Here is a 25,716-nt window from a genome sequence, read left to right as displayed (position 1 = left end):
CGATTTTAGTGGTGAGCATCTAGCGACTTTCGCATAGTCTTGGTGAGTGTTTACGTCTCACATCTGTACGTGAGAATGGACCCTATGACTGCTATGAAAACCCTCTTTTTAAGCCCTCTGGTCAGGTTCGACTTCCAGATTTCCTTCATGTCGTTCATAGCCCTCCACGCCCGCACCTTCCATATCTTTACAATAGGCAGTGCAAATACAAAAAGAAAAGAAAAACAAAGCCACCATCTGATTTTTGAATCAAATATCCATGCCTTGTTAACCACTGGGCAACTTGTGCAGGATAGTGTAGCTGAACCCCATCCATGAAGCTAACCAGCACTGTTGGGATCAATTAACTCAGCACAGACTAGGTCAGCCCCCAAACCTGAGACCAGGTCTCTGCCACTCACTACTACATTGTCTGGTTCTAGATCCGTTCAATTCCAAGGAGTTAACTTTGTATTAAAATGACAAATGCATTGCCCATTGTATGCAAAACCCTCAATCACTTCCAAGTCAGTAAATTACAAGCCCATTCTAGCACTTGGAAGGATAATTCAGGTTAATGCATCAATGCAGTTTTGAAGGAATACTGCACTCTCTCAGAGTTGTAAAGATACAGAGAAATAAGGAGAGAGGAAATGGACAAATGGGATTGCTCCTCTGGGAACCAGCATAGAGCTATTAGGGTAAATAGCTGTCTTTTGTGTCATTATAATCATAAACTGAGATGCTCGACACAAAGTCCTTCTACAAATATCAGGTGTATTAAGAATTCATACAAGAAGGTAGGACGCTCCCCTGGTGATCCAAGTTAGCTTCGATATTCTTCATACACATGCCACCGCCACTTATAGATTGCACTGGTCTGTTTCGCCTGACTGCTGGTTGTGAAAAAGGCCACAATTGTCCAATGTCCAAAATGCTCACTGCATTAACCAAACTAATAACCACATTTGAATTGTTGCAAATGTGGCCTGTTTGTGGGAAAGAGATGTTATACTGAATAGGCAACTAAATAATAAGTGAAGGGGGAAGGAAATAATTGAGTTAGGTGAGGAGCAAGCGCAGAATTTTTGTGAGGAATAGAACTTTCAGCATCATCAGAAGTCCAAATGATTCTGTTCGCACCCATAAATTCAATGTAATTGTGTATTAGTTCACTATAATTTACTGTATGAAATGTTGTGAGCATAGTTCTTTCATGCCTCGTTCTTTGTTTCCCTCCTTCAACACCTGAGGGACATACTGAAGTGATGCGACCTTCAGATCTTGTCTCCAAAAGAAAGGTCTTTTGGAGACAGGATAGGAATGGGCAGAGAGGCGTGGGGAATACATGCAAACCACCCATAAGAGCTCAGTTCACCGCATTTTGCTGGATTTAAGCAGTGAGATGTCCTTATCATGGTTCTGCCACCAAAGCATTATCTGAAATAAGATTTTGATGAACTTCTCCAGGTGACAGTGAGGAAACTCAGACTGATCAACAACTACACTATGCTATGGTCATGACCCATTTATTAAAACCTTGACCTTCCTAATTCTAGTGATCAGAACAAATTAAGGAACCTGGAGATTAATCTGACCAGTTCTGGCATTTTACTGTTTCTTCTGAGCCATTTCTTGATTTAAATGGTGACAGAACCTTTAAGAATGAAGGTTCTTTCTTTCTTTCTTTTTAAATCTTTTTATTGAGTAAGTATACAAAAAAGGTAAGCCATATAAACATTAATACAATGTTAAAGTATAATAAAATTCCAAAAGATAACAATACCAAAAAGAAAATACTACAAACAATGTAATTTAAGCATAAGAAACCAAGATAACATAATAGTATACTAGATTTTATATATATCAATGGAAAAAAAGAAAAAAAAAACCCCCAAAAAAAACCCACCGTGCAACTAACTAAAAGCAAAGCAAAGCAATGGGCTAACTTGAAACCAAACAGAGTTAAACTTAAAATCACGTCCTCAATCCCGACCTCCATTAAAACAGTGAAAAAAAAACAAGAAGGGTAAATATTACATTAAATGAAAATATCGAATAAAAGGTCCCCAAATCTGTTCAAATTTAAATGAAAAATCATAAAGGTTACTTCTAATTTTCTCCAGATTCAAACATAAAATCGTCTGAGAAAACCAAAAAAAGGTAGTTGGAGCATTAAGCTCTTTCCAATGTTGTAAAATACATCTTTTCGCCATTAAAGTAAGAAATGCAATCATTCTACGGGCTGAAGGGGAAAGATTACTAGAAATTTTAGGTAGTCCAAAGATAGCAGTAATAGGGTGAGGAGAGATATCTATATTTAATACCTTAGAAATAATATTGAAAATATCTCTCCAAAAAGTTTCCAAAGTAGGGCAAGACCAAAACATATGAGTTAAAGAGGCTATCTGCCCCGAACATCTATCACAGAAAGGATTAATATGCGAGTAAAAACGCGCTAACTTATCTTTGGACATATGTGCTCTATGCACCACTTTAAATTGAATTAGGGAATGTTTAGCACAAATAGAGGAAGTATTAACTAATTGTAAAATCTGCCCCCAATCATCCACAGAAATGGTAAGCCCCAATTCCTGTTCCCAATCTACCCTAATCTTATCAAATGGAGCTTTCCTGAGTTTCATAATAATATTATAAGAATGAAGGTTCTTTTACCCTTAGTTAAAGGTGCCTACCAATACTGACAGAAGCAAAAAAAAAGCAAGAGATTTGAAAAAGTATATTTAATTGGTTATTGTGTTAGAGTGGAGGGCTGTGAGTCAGCATTAAATACACACAGCTGTCTTCCATCTGAAATTCTAGTTAATCCTTTGATTCTCCTACACCTTGACAAACTGCTCCTCAGTTAACAACTTTGCTCCACTTACAACTTGACAAGTCCTCCCACTATCACAGCACCACCACCCTTCCCCCACACTTCTGCCCCTAAATAGCCAGAATGTTTGAGTGACATCCAGTACTGAAATAGAAACCTCGTCCTACTGAATTTTGAGGACAGAGAGGCCATTGTCTTTCCTCCCTGTCAAAGTATTCATTCCCTGGCCTCTGACTCCTTCTCCCTCCCTGTCTGCAAACTTGATGTGACATTTAACCCCAAGACAGGCCATAAACCACACTTCTGTGATATCCTTGAAATTACCTTATTTCCATCTCCAAAACATTGCCCTATTCTTTTCCCTCTAAAATTCTTCTGTTGTTCAAATATTCACCCACTTACCTCCCAACTTCTGACTTTAAAGTCTAGGCCACCCTTGTTCTAAAACTGCTATCTGGATCCTAACTTGAACTGCCTACCATTTATCCACAGCCCCCATGTTTGCTGGCCTATAGTAGTTCCTCGTTAACCATTGTTTCAGTCTTTGAACTCTCACCCTCGTTTTCATCCCCCTCCACAGTGCTGCCTCTCCCTGTCTCCCCACCAGATCCTCCCTCCTCTGAGCTTGTGCTCCACGCAGGAGTGAGGATTCTGCGGGTGGAAAGCAAGGAGGGGAGTAAAGAATGGCAGCCCTTTCAAGTGGCAGTCTAGGGCAGTGGCACTTCTGTAGGGTGGCAGTTTCAGGAGGGGACTGGCAGCATGAGGGAGGGGAGGCTTAAGAAATGGGAAATGGCTTATCTGGATGTTTCTTAAGAGGTGTTCAAAGTTCAAAATGGTCAAAGGAAATTTATTATCAAAGTACAAACCTGTGAATCTTTTTCTTGCAGGCATGCTCAAAAATCCGTAGTAGAATAATAACCATACTGTAATGGAATCAACAAAAGGCCACACCAACTTGGATGTTCAACCATTGGGCAAAAGACATCAAACTGGGCAAATACAAAAATAAAAATAATAAATGACCAATAAATATCAAGAACATGAAGTGAAGAGTCCTTGAAAGTGAGTCCATAGGTTGTAGAAACATTTCATTTCAGTGAAGTTGAGTGAAGTTATCCCCTTTGGTTCAAGAGCCTGATGGTTGAAGGGTAATAACCATTCCTGAACCTGGTGGTATGAGTCTTGAGGCTCCTGTACCTTCTTCCTGATGGCATCAGTGAGAAGGGAGCATGGGGGTCCCTGATGATGGATGCTGCTTTCCTGCAACAACGCTCCATGTAGATGCACTTAAAGGTGTGAGGGCTTTACCTGTGATGGATTGGGCTGTATCCACTACTTTCTATAGGAATTTCCATTCAAGGACATTTGTGCTTCCACACCAGGCTGTGAAGTAGCTAGTTAATATACTCTCCACCACGTCTAGAAGTTCATCAAAGTTTTAGATGTCATGCCAAATCTTTGCAAACTCTTAAGGAAGTGGAGATGTGCTTTCTTCATAACTGCACTTAGGTATTGGGCCCAGGACAGGTCCTCCAAAATGATAACACTGAGGAATTTGAAGTCACTGACCCTCTCCACCTCTGATCCTCCGATGAGGACTAGCTCATGGACCTCTGGTTCCCTCTAGAAGTCAAAAATCAGCTCCTTGGTCTTGCTGATATTGAGTGAGAGGTTGTTGTTGTGGTACCACTCAGTCGGATTTTCAATCTCCCTCCTATATGCTGATTTGTCACCACCTTAGATTCTGCCTATGTCACAGGTATTATCAGCAAACTTTAAAATGGCATTGGAGCTACTTAGCCACACAGTCATAAGTGTAAAGCAAGTAGAGCGGGGCTAAGCACACAGCCTTGTGGTGCAGTTGTGCTGATGGAGATTGTGCAGAAGATGTTGTTGCCAATCCAAACTGACTAGGATGTGGAAGTGAGGAAATCAAGGATCCAATTGCACAGGGCGGTATTGAGGCCAAGGTCGTGAAGCTTATTGATTAGCTTTGAGGGGATAATGGCATTCAATGCCGAGTTGTATTCGATAAAGCACTGTGAAAGTATCTACCTCCACCTTCTCCTCAGGCTGAATGTTACAGATTCCAACCACCTTGTTGATAAATTCTCACTCGAATCATTCCATCTATCTTACCACGCAGAGCAAGTATGGTGGAGAGCATTCAGACTGGCTGTATCACCGCCTGATATGGATGCCCCCATGCACAGGATCACAAGAAGATACGGAGGGTAGTAGACTCGGCCACAACTCCATCATGGGCGCACATCTGCCCACCATTGGGGGCAAGTTCGAAAGGCAGGTGCTTCAAGAAGGTGGCATCCATCAATAAAGACCCTTATCATCCAGCACATGTCCACTGCTCACTACTATAATCAGGGAGGAGGTTCAAGAACATGAAGATGCACAGTGAATGCTTTAGGAACAGCTTCTTCCCCTCCAGCATCAAATTTCTGAATGATCCATGAACACTACCCACTATTTTGCTTTCTTTTTGCACTATTTATTTTTGATATTTTTTCTTATTGTAACTTAGTGATATTTTATGCATTGCACTGTTCAGCTGCAAAACCACAAATTTCATAATATATGTCAGTAATGATAAGCCTGATTATGATTCTACAATCTTGTTTTAGTTATCCCCAATATGGAAAAATATTCTTTCTATCTACCATTCAGATTACCCTCAAGATTTTTATTAATATACCTTTATCAAATCATTTCTCAGCCTCCTCCGATCCAAAGGAAACAAATCCAGCCTAAACAAACTTGCATAACCAAAATGCAACATCTTGGTGAATCCCCTCTGCACCTCCTTCAGCACAATGAAGTCTATCCTAATGCACGGCAACCCAAACTGCACAGAATATGTTATATGTATCTGAACCAATATTTTATGAAGTTTTAATGTGACATCTCTGCTCTCGTATTCTGTTCCACCACTGATGAAAGCAAGCATCCCATATGCCTTCTTCACTTGAGTTGCCACTTTCAGGGACCACAAGGTCTCTCTGTCTTGAACCAACATCTTTTGGAAAACGTGCTTCTTTCATTTTAGTGGGTTGAAAGCCATAGGCTTCACTCCTAAAATGTGCCAAGATGGCCCGTTGTGAGTCTCTCTCCTTTTTGTGTCTGCTTCAGTGACAGTAATAGAAAAATTTCAAAACCAGTCACTTAAGTGAAGATGTCACAGACAGTACAGTGCATTGCAGCCCTGAAGTACTGAGTGAATATCATACCATTGTAGGGCTGTCTACCCACTACAAGGATGAAGTAAGTGAAGGCGAGATGACTCACTCCAGTGACAATCACAAGCATTTAATGAATCCCATATTACAACAGAGCCCATGATTCAGAAGTACCTTGTTAAATGTAAAACACTTCCATATACAAACATCAAAGAAGACACTAGGGCCTGGAAATGCAATTCATAATATTGTTTTAATCAATATCATGGTGTTTTAAAGACTACTTGAAGTTAAATGTGAGAATATTTTTTAGGTCACTTTGCATGAATCCAGATGTTCCCAGTGATTCCCTTTTGTGCAACTAACGTAATTTTGGGACATTTGTCTATGGGATGATGTCATTCACTGTTCCATGCTTCTATGGAGCGATGTGCTAGAAATTCGATCAAACTGTCCTTGACTACCAAGATAACTAGGTTTTAAATGCACAACACTGGATTGGGACCTCTGAAAGTTGATTATTAAATTCCTTTAATCCATTAGGTCATACTCCACTCCCCCTTGTCACAGACTATACCATCTCCTCCACCCACCACCTTGTCCCAACAGATGCCAATCACTGGTCACATACCTAATAGTAGCTTTGATCTTTCCCACATGATCTTCATCTATCTGTCTGACACCAGACCCCACCATGGACTACATAATTGGCTGGCCAGCCTGACCTCAAATCTGATTCTCTAGCCAATGACAGCTACTCTCTTTCTCCACCCTGGAACGGCAGGCCCAGCCTTAATGCTGGGAACCATATTTTCATCTATAGAACAGTGCAAAGACCTTTTGAACACACCAAACGTTTGCAAACTCTGAAGAGCCCGTGAATGCTCTTGGTCACAAGAATATAGAAAATTGGTTCAGGACCGGACCACTTGTTTCATTCACCTGTTTCTAATCACGGACAAATACAGGGATATCTGGTTCTAACTCAGCTTCCAAAGCAAGGACAGTATTAAGCCCTAACTTATGGAATAATGAACATTTTGAGGACTCATGGAGAAATAACACCATTCAAAGAATAGATCGAATCTGAGAAGATTTAGCAGTCTGTAATGAATTGCTAGTCCACACTCTTTGACCTTTTGCAAATTTGCAGGGTGGAGTGATTTCAGTGAACAGTTTAGTTCAGTGGGTTCTGACACACAGTAAGATGCTAATCTCACTTTCCTTGACAAAAATCAGTAAACAGCTGAAGTCACGGGGCTCGCTCCCTTTGATTCTTTTTAAAGGTCTCTGCAGGAAGCCTGTGTTTATCATTTGGTGGATCTGCCGAGCTACTCATTTCCACTCAGTGCACCCTGACTGAGCCATCAGAGTTTGCCACTGCAGTAGAGGACCCCTGCCAGGCTGAAAATTAATCAGTGGTAGTGCCTTGGTACCTATTTTAGACTAGCGATTTCTAGCATACATAAGCAGAACATTTTATGGGAACTAAGCAGGAGAATATGGTCTTGGAATGATCAAACAAAACATACCTGGCAGAAAGTTAGCAGAGAGCAGTTATTTCTCTGCTCATTTCCCACTGTACGAAGACTGGAATGCATTAGGAATACTTAAATAATGAGCGGAGGGCAGATGAAACAGAGGTTGTAATATTGAACGTTAGCAACAGAATCCAAAGCAGAGATTTCACCATGCAAAGGAGGGTAACATTTGCAATTTTTGGAGACACCATGTACTTAGCCCATTTGAACACTGGTACAAGATACTTCACAAAAGGTTACCAACAAAAAAATAGACTTCAAGTCCCAACATTGAATAAGAGCAGATGACCAATTTCAGGGGAAGTGTGGGGGCAAGCAGGTTTAGAGGGTGAATGGAACCTACACTATGACTGCTGGAGTGACTCAGTTTGGAGAGAGCACTGGGATCTGAGAAGGTTGTTAATAGGAAATTGTAAACTCATTGAAGAACTTATGGTTGACACTCCCTGAGAGCAGAGTAACCCTCTCCGACTACACACGTCATGCAGGGATATGTAAAACTGGGCAGCTGAGGACAATACCACAGTAGCTCATGTGCTTCAGAAGCCGCATTCTCCGGAACTTTCCAGATGTATTCTCTGTTACTGCTGTTCCCTGCTGGATGCAGAATTGCTCTGTACAGTCCTCATTTTCCAATTAAAAGTATTTCTTTAATGTTCCCCCAGCTGGTATTTGATAAAATGAGATCAGTTTAGTGGTAGAGTGCCTGAAAATTCCCAAGGTACAGTGACACCAGAAGCAATTTTATTTCTTATGAATATCTGAAGTCTTCTGCTCTGTACCATCTCTTGTGATTTGAAGATATACTAATAATTATCGCGAATGCTAATCCTGTGTGGTTAAACTCAGCTCTGAAAAAGTCCTGTGCTGATGACACATGTTTTGGATGAGATGTTAAATGAGAGTCTATCTGCTGGCTCAAATGAATGTAATAAATCCTATGATACTATAATGAAGAAGTCTGGAGTTTCCCCTGAATGTGTGACCAATATCTATACCACAATTAATATCTTAAAACAGAGTATCTGATCTTTTCACACTACTTTTGCAGGATCTTGCTATGCACAAGTTCCCTGCCTCATTTCCTACATTACATGTGGACTGTGATTAAAAATGTATTTGTTAGATCCAAAGAGCTCGGGTGGATCTCAAAGGAATGCAGGTTTTGTTAAGATTCTCAATGGAATCACATTATCAACCAAGCAAACATCAGCTTGGAGATGTAAGCTTTTCCCCCAGCATCCCCACTCATTAAACTGCTCCACTCTGCTTTGCTTCCTGAGGTATGGCAGCACTGTCAGTGGAATGCAGAGCCCAAGAAGAACCCATTCACCATTCCAGTCCATCACAGGAAACCCCTCCCCATCACTGAACACAGCTACAAGAAGTGCTGCCACGTGAAAACAGCATCTATCACTGAGGACACCTATCATCCCGGCCATGCTCTCTCCTCGCTACTACCACTGAGAAAGAGGTACAGGAGCCTTGGATCCCACTCCAGGTTCAGAAACAGTAATATCCTTCAGTCATCACGCTCCTGAACCAGTGTGGATAACCTCACTCAACACAACACGACACTTATTCCATAAACTATGGACTCACTTTCAAGGACTCTGCAACCCATGTTCCCAATATTATTTATGTCCATGAGAACATAAGACACAGAAGCAGAATTAGGCCATTCAGACCATCGTCTGCTCTACCATTCCATCGTGGCTGATCCTGGATCCCACTCAACCCCATACACCTACCTTCTTGTCGTATCCTTAGTTTCCTGATTGGTCAGGGCATCAGTCAACCTCCCCTTTAAATATATCCACGGATTTGGCGTCCACCACAGTCTGTGGCAGAGCATTCCACAGATTCACTACGTTCCGGCTAAAAAAAACCCTCCTTACCTCTGCTCTAAAAGGTCATCCCCTCAATTTTGAGGCTGTGCCCCCTAGTTCTGGATACCCCCACCATAGGAAACATCCTTTCCACATCCCCCTTTATCTAGTCCTTTCAACATTCCATAGGTTTTAATGTGATCCCCCCGCATTCTTCTAAATTGCGGAGAGTAGAGACCCAACCCTGCCAAAAGCTCCTCATATGTTAACCCCTTCATTCCTGGAATCATCTTTGTGAACCTCCTCTGGACTCTCTCTAATGACAGCATATCCTTTATGACATACGGGGTCCAAAGCTGTTGACAATACTCCATGTGCGGCCTGACCAGTATCTTATAAAGGTTTAGCATTATCTCCTTGCTTTCATATCCTGTTCCCCTTGAAATAAATGCCAACATTGCATTTGCCTTCTTTATCACAGACTCAACCTGTAAATTAACCTTTTGGGAGTCTTGCAAGAGGACTCCTATGTCCCTCTACAACTCTGATGCTTGAATTTTCTCCCCATTTAGATATTACTCTGCTCAATTGTTCCTTTTACCAAAATGTATCACCATACATTTCCCAGCATGTTTTTGCCCTTTCTTTCAAACTAAGTCCAACTGCAATCAAACTGCTTCCTCAGCACTACCTACCCCTCCACCTTCTTTGTATCATTCACAAACTTTACCACAAAGCCATCAATTCCATTATCTAGTCTATTGACAAACAATGTTAAAGTAGCAGTCCCAATACTGACCCCTGAGATACACCACTGGTCAATGGCAGCCAACCAGAAAAGGCCCCATTATTCCCACTCGTAGCCTCCTTCCTGTCAGCTATTCCTCTATCCATGCCAGTACCTTTCTTCTGATGCCATAGAATTTTATCTTTCCTTATCAAATGCCTTCTGAAAATCCAGGTTAATAACATCCACTGCCTCTCCTTTGTCCACCCTGCTTGGTACTCCCTCAAAGACTCTATCAGATTTGTCAGGTAAGATTTTCCTTGACAGAAACAATGCCGACTTTGGCCTTATACTTAATAATAGACTTCAACACTTTCCCAACCACGGAGGTGAGGTTAACTAGCCTTTCTTTTGCCTTCCTCTCTTCTTACAGACTGGAGTGACATTTGCAATTTTTCAGTCCTCCGAGACCATGTCAGAATCAAGTGATTCTTGAAAGATCATGACCAACGCATCAGTTATCTCTTCAGCAACCTCTCGCAGGACTCTGGGATGTAGTCCATCTGGTCCAGGTGACTTATCCACCTTAAAGCCTTTGAGTTTGCCTGGCACCTTTTCGCCTTGTAATAGGAATGGCACTCACTTCTGCTCCCTGACACTCACAGACCTCTGGCAGCTACAGTCTTCCACAGTAAAGACTGATGCAAAGTACTTATTAAATTCATCTGCCATTTCTTTGTCCCTCATTACTACTTCACCAGCATCATTTTCCAGTGATCCAATATTCACTATCCCACCTCCCTTTTACTCTTTACATAACTGAAAAATCTTTTGGTATCCTGCTTTATATTACTGGCTAGTCTGCACTCATATTTCATTTTTTCCCTCATAGCTTTTTTAGTTGCCTTTTATTGGACATTAAAAGTTTCCCAATCATCCAACTTCCCATAGACTTTTGCTACCTTATATGCCCTTTCTTTGGCTTTTATACACACCTTACCTTCTCTTGTCAGCCACGGTTGTCTATCACTACCATATGAGAACTTCTTCTTCTGTGAGACATATCTATCCTGTGCCTTGTTACTATTCCCAGAAACTTCAGCCATTTCTGCTCTGCTGTCATCCCTGCCAGTGTCTTCCTCCAATCCACCTAGACAAGCTCCTCTCTCATATCTCTGTAATTCCCTTCATTCTATTGCAATACATGTGACTTGTGCTTCTCCATTGTAAACTGCAGTATGATTGCAATCCTATTATGATCACTGCCTCCTAAGGGTTCCTTTACGTTAAGCTCCCTAAGAAGATCTGGGTTATTACACAACACCCAGTCTAAGATAGCCTTTCCCCTAGCAGGCTCAAAGACAAGCTGCTCTAAAAGCTATCTCGTAGGCATTCAATAAATTCCCTCTCTTGCAAACCAACACCAACCTGATTTTCCCAATCCCCTTGCATATTGGAGTCCCCCATTACAATTGTGACATTACTCCTATTACATGCATTTTCCAGCTCCTTTTGCAATTTCAGCCCCACTTCTTGGTGGTGAGTGGAACGGGTGAACCCAAACGCAAGACACTGACTCAGAGGTAGAGTAATCTAAAGAGTGTTTATTAACGGTTTCAGGGAAGGCCGGAGAGCGAGGATTAGGCAGAGGAAAGCCAAGGAGTGAGCGAGGCTTGACCGGGGATCGAACTTGGGTTGCTACAGTGGGAACGCGGTGTTTAACCACTGAGCCAATGGAGAGTGTAGGTGGGTGGCGGAACAAGGCAGCGCAGGGATGCAGACCAGGTTGTGAGCGTGGCTGGAGGATGCACGGGAAGACAGGCGACATGCAATGCTCACAATTCTAAGCGGCCGAGAACGTGAACCACTACACAGGCTGAAGCAACGATCTGGCGATGAGCGGATGCAAAGCCAGGGTATTTATGCTGCAGGTTTAGATGAGAATCAGGTGCTGCAATCAAGGAGCCCGGGAGAACACGGTGAAAAGGGAATTAGGAGAATATGAGGAATTAACGGTCGGGACCGTGACACGTGGCTACTATTTGGAGGCCTATATATGATTCCCATAATGTTTTTTTTTACGCTTGCAGTTCCTTAGTTCCACCCACAAAGTTGTAATTACATCTCTTACCGACAGAGCCACGCCACTGCCTACTCCTTCCTGCCTGTCCTTTCGTTACAAAGTATATCCTTTGATGGTAAGCTCCCAACTATGGCCTTCTTTCAGCCGCGACTCTGTGATGCCCACAATGTCATACCAACCAATCACTAATTGTGCCATGAGTTTGTCCACCTTATTCTGAATGCTACATGCATTAAACTACAGCACCTTCAGTCCTGCATTCTTTGCCCTTTTGAATTTGACCTTTGTGATATAATTTAACTCTTTGCTCTGTCTGCATTTGTACCAAATCATTGGCTCGTCCTTCCTTACGTTCAAGTTACACCAACAGCTGCTTGTAAGCCTGCTGGCTCAGCCTCAGCTGTACCATACTGGTTACCATCCCCCCTCCATATTAGTTTTAACCACTCCCAACAGCTCTAGTGAACCTGCCCACAAGAATATGGAAGCTGGCATGAAATCTATGGAATTGAGGGAATCAAGTAGTGAGACCATGGAAACTGTACAGATTGAAAACGAGGAGGTGCTTGCTGTCTTGAGGGAAATTAAAGTGGATAAATCCCCGGGACCTGACAGGGTGTTCCCTCGGACCTTGAAGGAGACTAGTGTTGAAATTGCGGGGGCCCTGGCAGAAATATTTAAAATGTCGCTGTCTACGGGTGAAGTGCCGGAGGATTGGAGAGTGGCTCATGTTGTTCCGTTGTTTAAAAAAGGATCAAAAAGTAATCCGGGAAATTATAGGCCGGTGAGTTTAACGTCAGTAGTAGGTAAGTTATTGGAGGGAGTACTAAGAGACAGAATTTACAAGCATTTGGATAGACAGGGGCTTATTAGGGAGAGTCAACATGGCTTTGTGCATGGTAGGTCATGTTTGACCAATCTGTTGGAGTTTTTCGAGGAGGTTACCAGGAAAGTGGATGAAGGGAAGGCAGTGGATATTGTCTACATGGACTTCAGTAAGGCCTTTGACAGGGTCCCGCATGGGAGGTTAGTGAGGAAAATTCAGTCACTAGGTATACATGGAGAGGTGGTAAATTGGATTGGACATTGGCTCGATGGAAGAAGCCAGAGAGTGGTGGTAGAAAATTGCTTCTCTGAGTGGAGGCCTGTGACTAGTGGTGTGCCACAGGGATCAGTGCTGGGTCCATTGTTATTTGTCATCTATATCAATGATCTGGATGATTATGTGGTAAATTGGATCAGCAAGTTTGCTGATGATACAAAGATTGGAGGTGTAGTAGACAGTGAGGAAGGTTTTCAGAGCCTGCAGAGGGACTTGGACCAGCTGGAAAAATGGGCTGAAAAATGGCAGATGGAGTTTAATACTGACAAGTGTGAGGTATTGCACGTTGGAAGGACAAACCAACGTAGAACATACAGGGTTAATGGTAAGGCACTGAAGAGTGCAGTGGAACAGAGGGATCTGGGAATACAGATACAAAATTCCCTAAAAGTGTCATCTCAGGTAGATAGGGTCGTAAAGAGAGCTTTTGGTACATTGGCCTTTATTAATCGAAGTTTTGAGTATAAGAGCTGGAATGAGGTTGTATAAGGCATTGGTGAGGCTGAATCTGGAGTATTGTGTTCAGTTTTGGTCACCAAATTACAGGAAGGATATAAATAAGGTTGAAAGAGTGCAGAGAAGGTTTACAAGGATGTTGCCGGGACTTGAAAAACTCAGTTACAGAGAAAGGTTGAATAGGTTAGGACTTTATTCCCTGGAGCGTAGAAGAATGAGGGGAGATTTGATAGAATTATGTTAGGTATAGATAGAGTGAATGCAAGCAGGCTTTTTCCACTGAGGCAAGGGGAGAAAAAAACCAGAGGACATGGGTTAAGGGTGAGGGGGGAAAAGTTTAAAGGGAACATTAGTGGGGGCTTCTTCACACAGAGAGTGGTGGGAATATGGAATGAGCTGCCAGACGAGGTGGTAAATGCGGGTTCTTTTTTAACATTTAAGAATAAATTGGACAGATACATGGATGGGAGGTGTATGGAGGGATATGGTCCATTTGCAGGTCAGTGGGACTAGGCAGAAAATGGTTCAGCACAGCCAAGAAGGGCCAAAAGGCCTGTTTCTGTGCTGTAGTTTTTCTATGGTTCTATGGTTTCTAATATTGGTCCCTCTCGGCTTCTAATGCAACCCGTCCCTTTCTTACAGACCTGCCCCAGAAGAGGTCCCAATTATCCAGGAATCTGAGTCCCTGCCCTCTGCTCCAATTCTTCAGCCACACACACTTACCTGTCACCTCAGTCTATTCCTATTCTCACTGTCACGTGGCATAGGCAGCAATCCTGAGATTACTACCCTTGAGGTCCTGCTTCTCAGCTTCTTTCCTAACACCCTGTATTCTGTTTTCAGGACCTCCTCCTTTTTCTATCTACGTCGTTGGTACCAATATGTACCACGACTTTTGGCTGCTCACTCTCCCTTTTCAGGATATTGTGGATGCGTTCAGAAACATCATGGACCCAGGCAGCTGGGAGACAAACTACCATCCATGTTTCTTTTTGGCATCCACAGAATCGTCTATCCGTCCCCCTAACTATAGAGTCCCCTCTTACTGCTGCCATCCTCTTCCATTCCCTACCCTTCTGAGCCACAGGGCCAGACTCAGTGCAAGAGGCACAACCACTTTATACTTTAATGTCGCCAAACAATTGATACTAGAGTGTATAATCACCACAGTGATATTCGATTCTGTGCTTCACACTCCCTGGAGTACAAATTGATAGTAAATATTAAAAATTTAAATTATAAATCATAAATAGAAAATAGAAAAGGGAAAGTAAGGTAGTGCAGAAAAAACCGAGAGGCAGATCCGGATATTTGGAGGGTACGGCCCAGATCCGGGTCAGGATCTGTTCAGCAGTCTTATCACAGTTGGAAAGAAGCTGTTCCCAAATCTGGCCGTACGAGTCTTCAAGATCCTGAGCCCTCTCCTGGAGGGAAGAGGGACGAAAAGTGTGTTGGCTGGGTGGGTCTTGTCTTTGATTATCCTGACAGCACTGCTCCGACAACGTGCGATGTAAAGTGAGTCTAAGGATGGAAGATTGGTTCGTGTGATGTGCTGCACCGTGTTCATGATCTTCTGCAGCTTCTTCCGGTCTTACACAGGACAACTTCCATACCAGGTTGTGATACACCCTAGAAGAATGCTTTCTACAGTACACCTATAAAAATTAGTGAGGGTTTTAGGGGACAGGCCAAATTTCTTTAGCTTTCTCAGGAAGTACAAGGCGCTGAGGGGCCTTCTTGGCAGTGGACTCCGCTTGGTTGGACCAAGTCAGGTCATTTGTGATATTGACCCCGAGGAACTTAAAGCCACTTTTGCTTCCCCCGGGTAGGATCCCCCCCAACAGTAATCAAAATGGAGTATTTATTGTTGAAGGGGACAGCGACAGGGTGCTCTCCAGTACCTGACAGTCACAATTTATCTGTTTTTATATAGTACTGTGCAGAAGTCTTAGGCACCCTAGCTATATATACTACATGTACCCAAAACTTGGGCATAATACTATGCGTATTTATTCATTATTACTATTATTTTGTATTTGCACGATTTGTCTTCTGTTGCACATTAGTTGTTTATTGGTTTGTGTATAGTTTTTCATTGATTCTATTGTATTTTTTATTCTACTGTGAATGCCTGAAAGAGAATGAATCTCAAGGTAGCCTATAGTGACATCTACATTTGTACTTTGATAATAAATTTACTTTGAACTTCTCTGTGCCAAGTTATCGGATACCCCTGTTGTTTAGGGAGCTGGATATAACCTCACCATTCTCAAGCTAACACAGGAAGTAGGCAATAAATCAGAAACAATTCCCCTCTCACTTACCAACATCCCTGAAAAGCCCAGGTTACAAATCTCTTCAAGCTAAGTAAACTGTCACTACTCTCCCCCTAAACCCCCAAGGGAAGAAAGACTGAGCGGACAAAATCTCAGAGACACCAAAGCCCATGAACCTGGGTGACATATTCCTTCCAAAGAGCTGGTCAGAAAGCCCAGAATAAAACACACTCGAATAACTAAGCATCCAGTTACACTGAGCGCTAGAACAAGTCATTCAGCCGAACAGGTCTGCATACATCATGCTATGCATAAATTCCTCCTACTCTACCTTCTCTAAGCCCAACAACAAAAGCCTTCCACTTTCTTTCTCGTATGCTTATTCAGCTTTCACTTAAGTGGAGAAATTTTAAAACCATTCCAGCTTAACCAAAGTTTCTCTATTGAATGAACCCAGTGATACCCTAGTAGACAGTCCTATAAGAATGGTCAGCCATTGTTCAAATTTGAGCATTCGCTAATATGTGTAATGTCATCAGCAAGCTTAATTCCATAACTGAGAAATGGCTTATACTCACATAGCACTTTAACACTTCCTGAGGATAGATCAAAAATCTTCTTAAGCAATGGTATCCTTTCAAAGTGCTGCCAATATTGTTGGACCATATGATTACAAGGCATAGAAGCAAAACAAAATCAAGTCTGCTTCATCATTCCATCATGGCTGACTTATTAACCCTCATAACCTCATTCCCCTATCTTCTCCCCGTAACCTATAAATACCTTACTGATTGAAAACCCATCAATCTCCACTTTAAATATACCCAATGACTTGGCCTCCACAGCCATCAATGGCAATGAATTCCACAGAATCACCAACCTCTGGCAAAAGAAATTCCTCTTCATCTCTGTTCTAAAGGGCCTTCCTTCTGTTCTGAGGATAACCTCCTCCACTCTAGGAATCATCCATTCCACATCCACTCTATCTAGGCCTTTCAATATTTCAATGAGCTTCCTCCCTCAATCTTCTCAACTTCAGCAATTACAGGCCCAGAGCCCAAAAGCTCATCATATATTAACCCTTCCATTCCCAGGGTCATTCTCATGAAACTCTTCTGGACTCTCTCCAATGCCAGTTATAAATTGAATATGATAAAAAACGTGCTCTGCAAGAACTCAGTATGGGCAAATGCGATAAATGTGTGGTTAATTAGACTATATCTTGTGCAGCACCAAGAGACCTCCATGATTTGTGGATATTGGCACGCAACCTCTCAAGTCACTCTGAACCGACATATATCGCAACAAAATATTATGGAATTTCCAACTTCAGTTGAGAACTGGGCACCAGTAAGGCACTGCGGATGACTGAAGAAGCTGAAATGTGTACCACCCAATCTATAACCTTCTGGCTCAGCATATCCCTACCCTACTATTGCTATCAAGCCGAGAAATCAGCCCTGATTCAATGCAGAGTACAGAAAGAAGGAACAACAGACACAGCTAAAAAAGATAAGGTTCAGGGCCTGTGAAGATGCAGTATATGGGACCATATGACTATTAATGAGCAGAAACAACCTAATATAAACAGCAACCTCACAATCAATGAATCACATCAAGGCCCTGCTCATCAACCACATCTAATCATGAATGGTGTTACTTATTAAGCAGCTAACAGGAGCAATTTACGGATCCGAGAACATTTTCTTCTTCAGTGACGGCAGGGCCCAGGGTATGAGACAGAGGCTGAAGCATTGTAAAGACAAGGCTGAAGCATTTGGAATCGCATTCAGGCAGAAGTGCTGATTAGACGATGCCTCTCAGCTTCCTCCTGAGGCACCCACCATCTCAGAAGCCATTCTTCAGCCAATGTGATTCACTCTGCATGATATCAAGAAATGACTTGAAAAACTGGATGCAGCAAAAGGCAATAGCCCAGCTGCAGCACTGGATGATGTGCCCCAGACCTAGAAACATGTCTAGCCAAGCTACTCCAGTACAGTTAATACATTGGCACCTACCCGACAATGTGGAAAATTGCCCAGGTATGTCGAGAAAAAGCAGATCAAATCCAGTCCAACTAATTACCAACTGATCAGTGCTCATTCAATCAGCAGCAAAATAAGATTGTCAATGTACTATGAAGCAGTACTTACTCGCCAATGCTCAGTTTGAGCTTCACCAGGAACACTCAGCTCCATAACACATCACTCCTACAGTCTTAACATAAGCCAAAAGGCTGAAATGCTGAAATGATGCTTGAGTAACGCCCTTAAGTTCAAAGCAGTATTTGATCAAGTGTGACAGAGCTGCAGTCAACGGGCATGAAAGGGAGACTACTGCAGTCAATGGAGTCACACCTCACACAAGGGAAGATGGGCTTGTCTCTAAACCCACTTCGTGAAAAGGGATTTTAAAAAGTCTCAGCTTTGGTTATGGACTCAAGACCAGGACTGTAGTTGGAACTCCTGCCTCAGAGGTAGAACACTGTTGTGCTAACCTTGCACTAACATTCTTGTTGGTAGGAAATGAGGCATCTCGGTCCTAAAAGATTAACTTTTTTTTTGCTTTCCATGGATGCTGTTTAACTAGCTGATTTTTTTCAAGCATTTTCCATTTTTTAGCTTATATTTCCAGCATCTGCAGTTTTCTTTTGGTTCTCATCACCTTAGCAACACCTTCGAAAGAACAAGGATGAAGAGAGCACAATATAAATCCTCAACTCTGAGCAGGTGATGGTGAAACCAGCAGGGAATCAGCAGTCGGAACACATGTTGGAATGCCAGAGGTAGAAATTTACACTTGTAATTCAAGCTCCCAGGCTATATGCCCAATGTAAAAACATATCTGCATTGAATTCCACAAACTTCAAGGGAACCAAATTTCAGAAGCAAATCTCAATGCTTATACATAACCATCTGCACGCTTGGTGCAAAGAACAAACCTGCAACCTTACTCTGGAAATTTTGATCCTCCAGATGCACTTGATTGCCAAGCCAAAAGTGGACAAAGTTAAAAAGCAGAAAAAATCATAGGATATAAGAGCAGAATCAGGCCCATTGAGTCTGCTCTGCTATCCCATCATGGATAATTTATTGTCCCTCTCCACCGCATTTTCCCATAATGTTTGACATCCTTACTAATCAGGATCCTTCAACCTCCGCTTTAAATATACCCAATGATTTGCACCCATCGCTGTCTGGGGCAATGAATTCCACAGATTCACCATCCGCTGGCTAAAGAAATTTTTCCTCATCTTCGTTCCAAACTTTGGAACGCCCTTGTACTCTGAGACTGTGCCCTCTAGTCTTAGACTCCTCCACTGTAGGGAATATCCTCTCCATGTCCACTCCGTTAAATGCTTTTCAAGATTTGATAGGCTTCAATGAGATATCCCTCATTCTTCTGAACTCCAGCAGGTACAGGCTCAGAGCCATCAAACGCTCCTCATACATTAACCCATTCATTCCTGAGATCGTTCTCGTGAACCTCCTCTGGACCTTCTCCTGCGTCAACATACTCTTTCTTAGATAAGGAACCCAAAACTGCCCACAATACTCTATGTGCTGTCTGACCAATGCCTTATAAAGCCTCAGCATTACATCCTTAATTAAACCTGCGACCAGACTATTTTTCCAGCTGGAGAAGGATTCTGAGTAAGACTAAGATTCCCCACTTTAGATTCACCCCTTTTTAATGCAACTTGCCAGCCAGATTGTTCGCTTGAGTAGAATGTGAAGTCTAATGCCTCAGAGAGAAGAGCTCCCTCCTCCCCCACCCCCTCATTTTACTAACAGGCATTTGAAGCACAGAAGATGAATTGTGTACTGCACAGAGTTAAATGAAAAGGCAACCTAAAGTGGAAAGGCTTGTTAAAGACTTGACAAATAGTGGGCAAGTTTTAGAACAAGAAACCAGGGGCTCTTTTACAGAACACAAGCTGAGAAGTGCACCGCTAAGGCACCAGCTTCCCATTCCTGAACACCTTTTTACACATGAATTAATCTTTGATATCAACATGGTAAATGTTGCAACATTTAATTACATTGCCTTGGGATCTGACCTGGAACAAGATTCGGGTTGAGTATTCAAAAAGCTATTAACATTCTGAATTATGAAAAGAAAGACTTCATAGTGAATCATAAAATCACAGAATCGACCACGTTAATCCCATTTGACTGCATTAGAGCTATATCCCTCTATATCTTTCCTATCTAAGTACCTGTTCAAATGCCTTTCAACGTTGTAATTGCATCTACCTCTACCATATCCTCTGGCAGCTCATTCCAGATAACCATCAGCCTCTGTGCAAAAAACTAAACTCCTGAAAATGACAACACAGGTGGATAGGGTTGTGAGGAAGGCATTTAACTTGCTAGCTTCATAGACAGGTATTGAATATAAGATTAGGAACATCAGAGCATTGTGTACGGTTCTGGTCATCACACTATGGAGGATCCTAGTGGCAATAAAGAGAGGGCAGACGAGATTGACAAGAGGTTTCCTGGAATGGAAATCTGTAGTTGGAAATAGAGATTAGGTAGGCTGGATTTATTACACAGGAGACTGATGGGTGGGGGATGTATCTTGCCACAGAAAATGTTGGCTATCTGAAGAAGCTGGTAGAGGAGAAGGTAGAGGCAGATACTATTACAATGGTTAATGGCCATTTTGTGAGCATGTATATGCAGCATTTTCTCTTGTATATCAGCAAGTGCTTACCTATGTCCTGTAACACGCTGGTGCTCCCAATAATCTCCTGCCAAATGGACCTGTGGTTTGAACCTAAGGAAGAATAACCATGAAGGCAAAAAGCTGAGTGAGCTGCAAATTAGGTTAAGGGATTGGTCAGTTATGATGCAGCAGCAAATACATAAGGAGATCTTTCAGGTAATATGAAATAGATATGTTCCCAAGAAAAAGAAAATAAAATCCAAGGTGAGGACTTACCATCTAGAATTGACTATAAAAAAATATTTATTTATTATCTGTTTGGAGATACAGGATAGTAACAGACCCTTCCCTCCCAATGAGTTCATGCTGCCAAATTACACCCATGTGACCAATCAAGCTGCTAACCAGTACATCTTTGGAATATGGGAGGAAACCAGAGCATGTGGAGGAAACCCACACAGTCGCGGGAAGAATGTCCAAACTGCTTACAGACGGGGTGGGATTGAACCCCGTTCGCAGGCGCTGAAATAGCATTACATTAACCCTAATGCTACCCTTGCCACCCCAAATATATCAAACTTAATGCAAAAGTGTTTTGTTGGACATAGCTAGAGGGAGATTGGACAAAACAGAGAAAAAAATTTAAAAAGAGACAAAACAAAAACAAGGGAACAAAAAATAGAGCAGGACACAAAGCTGGCTAGGAAAGTAAAAGCGTATCAAATGCTTCTACAGAAATGTAAAAAGGTTAACAGAGTGAGCATTGGTCCTATAGAAAGTAAATCTGGGGGATTAATGCAAACTGATGGCAGATGTGAAGTGAAGAAAGCCCTTAACTCTGAGTGGAATCATCACGACGCCGTCATTGACAGTGTTTTTAAGCAGACTTTCTTGTTTTTACAAGGCCAAGTTGCTAGCTCGACATTCAACCCAGCACAGATGGAAAGTGTGCAAGGGAGCCAGCTGGATTTGAACTCGGGAGCCTTCGCTCCGAAGTCCGGCGCTGATGCCACTACGCCACCCGTATTAAACCAGTATTTTACATCTGAGTACTATAGAGATATAAGAAAAATCCCAGAAATAGCTGTACATTGGGAATTGGGAATGAGGAAATCAGGACATTTACAGGCATCAGTGAAGTGGCACCCTCACATTGCTGGAGATGTGGGCTGATAAATCCCCTGGTCCCAATGGGCTTCAGACTATGTCTTAAAAGAAGTAACTAGTGAGATATTGGTACATTGATTTTAATTTTTCAAAATTCCTATCTTCAGAGAAGGTTCTATTAGACTGGAAAATTATGAATGTAACTCCTTTGATCATAAAGGCAAGATATCAGAAAGTAGCAGACTACAGGCCAGTGTGATTAACTATTGTCATAGGCAAATATTAGAAACTATTACTAAAGATGCTATAGCAGGGTACTTGGTGAATTCAGGGAAAGTCAACAGTTTTTAAAAGGGAAATAATGTTTGATTTTGAGTTCTTCAAAGCAATAAAATGCTGAGAGATAGAGGGAAGCTGGTCGATGTACAATATTTATTTTTCCAGTTGCATTTATAAGGTGCAACATCAAAGATTGTTGCAGATAGGAAAAGCTCATAGTATAGGACATAACCTATTAATTTGGACAGAATATTGACAGGCTCGGATGAGGAGACAAGAGGGATGGTGTGCCACAGAGATTGGTGCTGGGGCATCTACATTTAAGTGAAGTGGATGAAGGAACTGAAGGTATTATTGTTAAATTTACGATGGCATAAAGAAAATAATTGCAATCAAGCAAGTACACCAGTACTTGATTCGGGGTTTGAAGAGAATTGGTAGGACACTAAAGGATCTTGCAAATTTCTAAAGATATACAGTGAAGAGCATTCAGTCAGTTACATCACAGCTTGGCATGAGGCTCCAATATACAAGATCACAAGATGTTGTAGAGAGTTGCAGATTCAGCCAGCTCCATCAAGCGCACAACCCACCCCACCACTGAGGACGTCTCCAAGAGGCAATGCCTCAAGAAGATGGCATCCTGGCCGGCTGGTGGCGCAACGACATCGGCGCCAGACCCGGAAGCGGAGGTTCCCGGGTTCGAAACCAGTCGGGTCCGCTCCCAAGTACGCTTTCCATCCGTGCCGGGTTGAATGTCGAGATCGCAACTCGACCTCGTAAAATAAAGGAAAAAATACTGCAAAAGTGTCTGTGTGAGGAGTGGCCCGCCACACAGTCTCTCTCTCTCTCTCACTCCGCGCCTTGTAAAAGCCATGAAAAAGACATCATCACGGATGCACGCATGGAATCACGGACACACACAGACACACACGCACGCACACGCAAACGCACACACACAGACTCACACGCATGCAGGCACACGCAAAAAAAAAAGATGGCATCCATCATTAAGGTCCTTCACCATCCAGGACATGACCACTTCTTGTTACCACCAATGAGCAACCTGAAGACTCACATTCAATGAATCAGGAACAACTTCCTCCGCTCCACCATCAGATTTCAGTATTTTCGATGAACCCATCATTGGGATTCATAATTCATGTGAAACCCACTTTTACTGGGTGTCTCTAAAGATGCGGCTCATTAGCCCTTCGCTAACAGCCATCGGACTCACCTTTATCAGACTCCGTGCGTCTGGAGTAGATATGACTTGGGTCCCGTCAAACCCATGAGGTTGGGATGTCTTGCACACCCAAACCCCAGTTTGTATGAATACTGTGCTCTTTACTGCCCCATGCAATCGCACATTGGCAAGAAATTACAGATCATACACTGCATACAGTTATAAAGAAAGTATATTTATGAATGTTAACTTAACCAAAGAGTTATTAAAGAAAAAACAGTGAAATGTGCACATGTTGGAGCTCCTCTTGTAGTTGTCTTTAACTCACACGCTGGACCCTCAGTCTGCATGAAAGCACACACCACCCCCCAAATATCACTCGAAATCCATTCCAAACAAACAGGGTATCCCATGGGAGTATTAGTCCTTCCTCCTTGAAGGCATCCATCTGCACAAAGCACCCAGTGCAACAGGGCGGCATTCTCATCCATCTTCCCCCAGCTCCCGTCAAAAAAACCTCAACCCACACCAGTGTCCTTCACAAAACTCTCCCCACCGAGCATTCTCGAGAACCTTCTCCCAATTCCACCATCCTAATTGGCTGGCACCACATTCCAAAGTTGAACAACAATGCTCCTTACCTTTCAAACCCAAACAGGCTGAAAACAGAACAGACTGCTCTTACAGAACCGTTAAAATGAAAAACCTACAGGAGAGCAGTAAAAATCTTAACAGGGCATTACACATGGAAGGCAATAAACAGTCAATGTTCGGGTCAAGACACTTCTTTTAAGAGCCACTTAGAGAGCTACATGGAGCTTAGAAAAATAGAGGGCTATACGCTAGGGAAATTCTAGTCAGTTTCTAGAGTAGGTTACATGGTCGGCACAAGGTTGTGGGCCGAAGGGCCTGTAATGTGCTATAAATGTCTATGTTCTACCTTCATCAGGACTGATGAAGGTTCTCGGCCTGAAAAGTCAACTGTTTATTCCCTTCCACAGATATTGCCTGATGTGCTGAGCTCCTCCAATAGTTTGTGTGTGTTGCTCTGGATTTCCAGCATCTACAGAATTCCTTGTGTTCACTACTTCATGATTTCTTTGTTTTTTGCACTATTCATTTATTTTGCAATTGATAGTAATTTTATGTCAGCGCACTGTGCTGCTGCCACAAAACAACATATTTGTCATCGTCTAAAATAAAACAGTGATAATAAACCTGATTCTTATTCTGAAGATGGGAAGGTAAATTATGAAACAAACATTTGGAGTCTAAAAAGAGCTGGGTTAAATGTTTGGGCAAAGACTGGCAAATGGAATATGAAGTGGAAAAATTGTCCATTTTGACAGGAAAATTTCAAAAGTATCGAAATATATAAATGGTGACAAATTACAGAGCTCTGAGATGCAGAGGAATCTTGGTTTTTCTAGTGTATGATTCAGAATAAGCTAGAATGTGGTGCTAACATATAATTAAGAAAGCTAACAGTAAGTGATTGCTTATTGTGCAGCGAATTGAACACAAAAGTTGGGAGAATTTTCTTCAGTTATATAGGGCAGTGTTGAGACCTAATCTTGCTTGCAGTACTTTTTGGTACTCGCTTACAGGTCTCTTCATTGAAGGGACGATGTTAAAGCACTGGACACAGTTCAGAGATTTATTGGAGCAAAACTTAGAATGAATGAGGCGTCTTGTGAGGAGAGGCTTGACAAAGATAAGTTTATACAGTACTTGCTGGCATTTGCAAATGTGAAAAGGGTATTGATTGAAGCTTGTAGGACGCTGGGGAAGGGTTTTTTGTGGTTCTTCGCAGAATGGATGTGGAGTCTCAAAGAGAAAGACTAGTTTCTTGTCATATGCACAATTACCTGTAGGCAGAAGTGCAATGAAAAACTTACTTGTAGCAGTATCGCCGGTGCATAGTATTAAGACACATGTTCACAAGAAAATAACTTAAATTGAACAAATTATGCAAGGAAGAACATAATTAAAACACAAACAAAAAACAAAGTTTGCTGTTTAAAAATTAGGGTCACCTGTTACAGACAGCGATGGGGTGAAAATATTTTTCGTACAGTGCCAGGCCGAATTGGAAAGGTTGGGTACGGACCGAGTCGAGGCGACGCTGGTCGGGCCCGAGAGAGGATGAAAGCGGCTGGGCCCAGGTCTGAGAGCAACGAACAACTTGGTTTGGACAATTTAAGTGCCGGCCAGATTGAAAAGGTCAGGGTGTCAGGCTAAAGGCAAAGGACAGGCTGGTTCAGCTCAATCTGAGGCTGTGATCTGCAACTACTGGGCTAATGAATCGGCTGCAGTGATTGGCTTCGTGTCTGTGACTCCCTTTACTGAACTTCAGTTCTGAATACTACTTGCTTGCTTCTATTGTTTGCACAATTTGATTTTTCTCTCTCTGCGCATTGAGTGTGTGACTTGTCTTTTTTTAAATGGGT

The 25,716-nt window shown here is 42.3% G+C and overlaps 1 protein-coding gene across 5 annotated transcripts in view; it reads right to left on the bottom strand.

The window, feature by feature from the left end:
- Window positions 1-25,716, bottom strand: part of LOC134337532 (CUGBP Elav-like family member 4) — a 588,910-nt gene that overhangs the window by 173,416 nt on the left and 389,778 nt on the right. The window contains exon 4 of one of the 5 annotated variants that reach the window (XM_063032624.1): window positions 20,743-20,805. The exons of the other annotated variants lie outside the window; for them this stretch is intronic. Within the exon in view, the coding sequence (XP_062888694.1) occupies window positions 20,743-20,805 (63 nt within the window). The remainder of the gene's footprint in view (window positions 1-20,742; window positions 20,806-25,716) is intronic. 5 annotated transcript variants of the gene reach the window in all.

This window comes from Mobula hypostoma, chromosome 24 (assembly GCF_963921235.1).
Source record: "Mobula hypostoma chromosome 24, sMobHyp1.1, whole genome shotgun sequence".
NCBI lineage: Eukaryota > Metazoa > Chordata > Chondrichthyes > Myliobatiformes > Myliobatidae > Mobula > Mobula hypostoma.
Note: the sequence above shows the minus strand (reverse complement) of the source record. Positions and strands in the feature narration are given on the sequence as shown.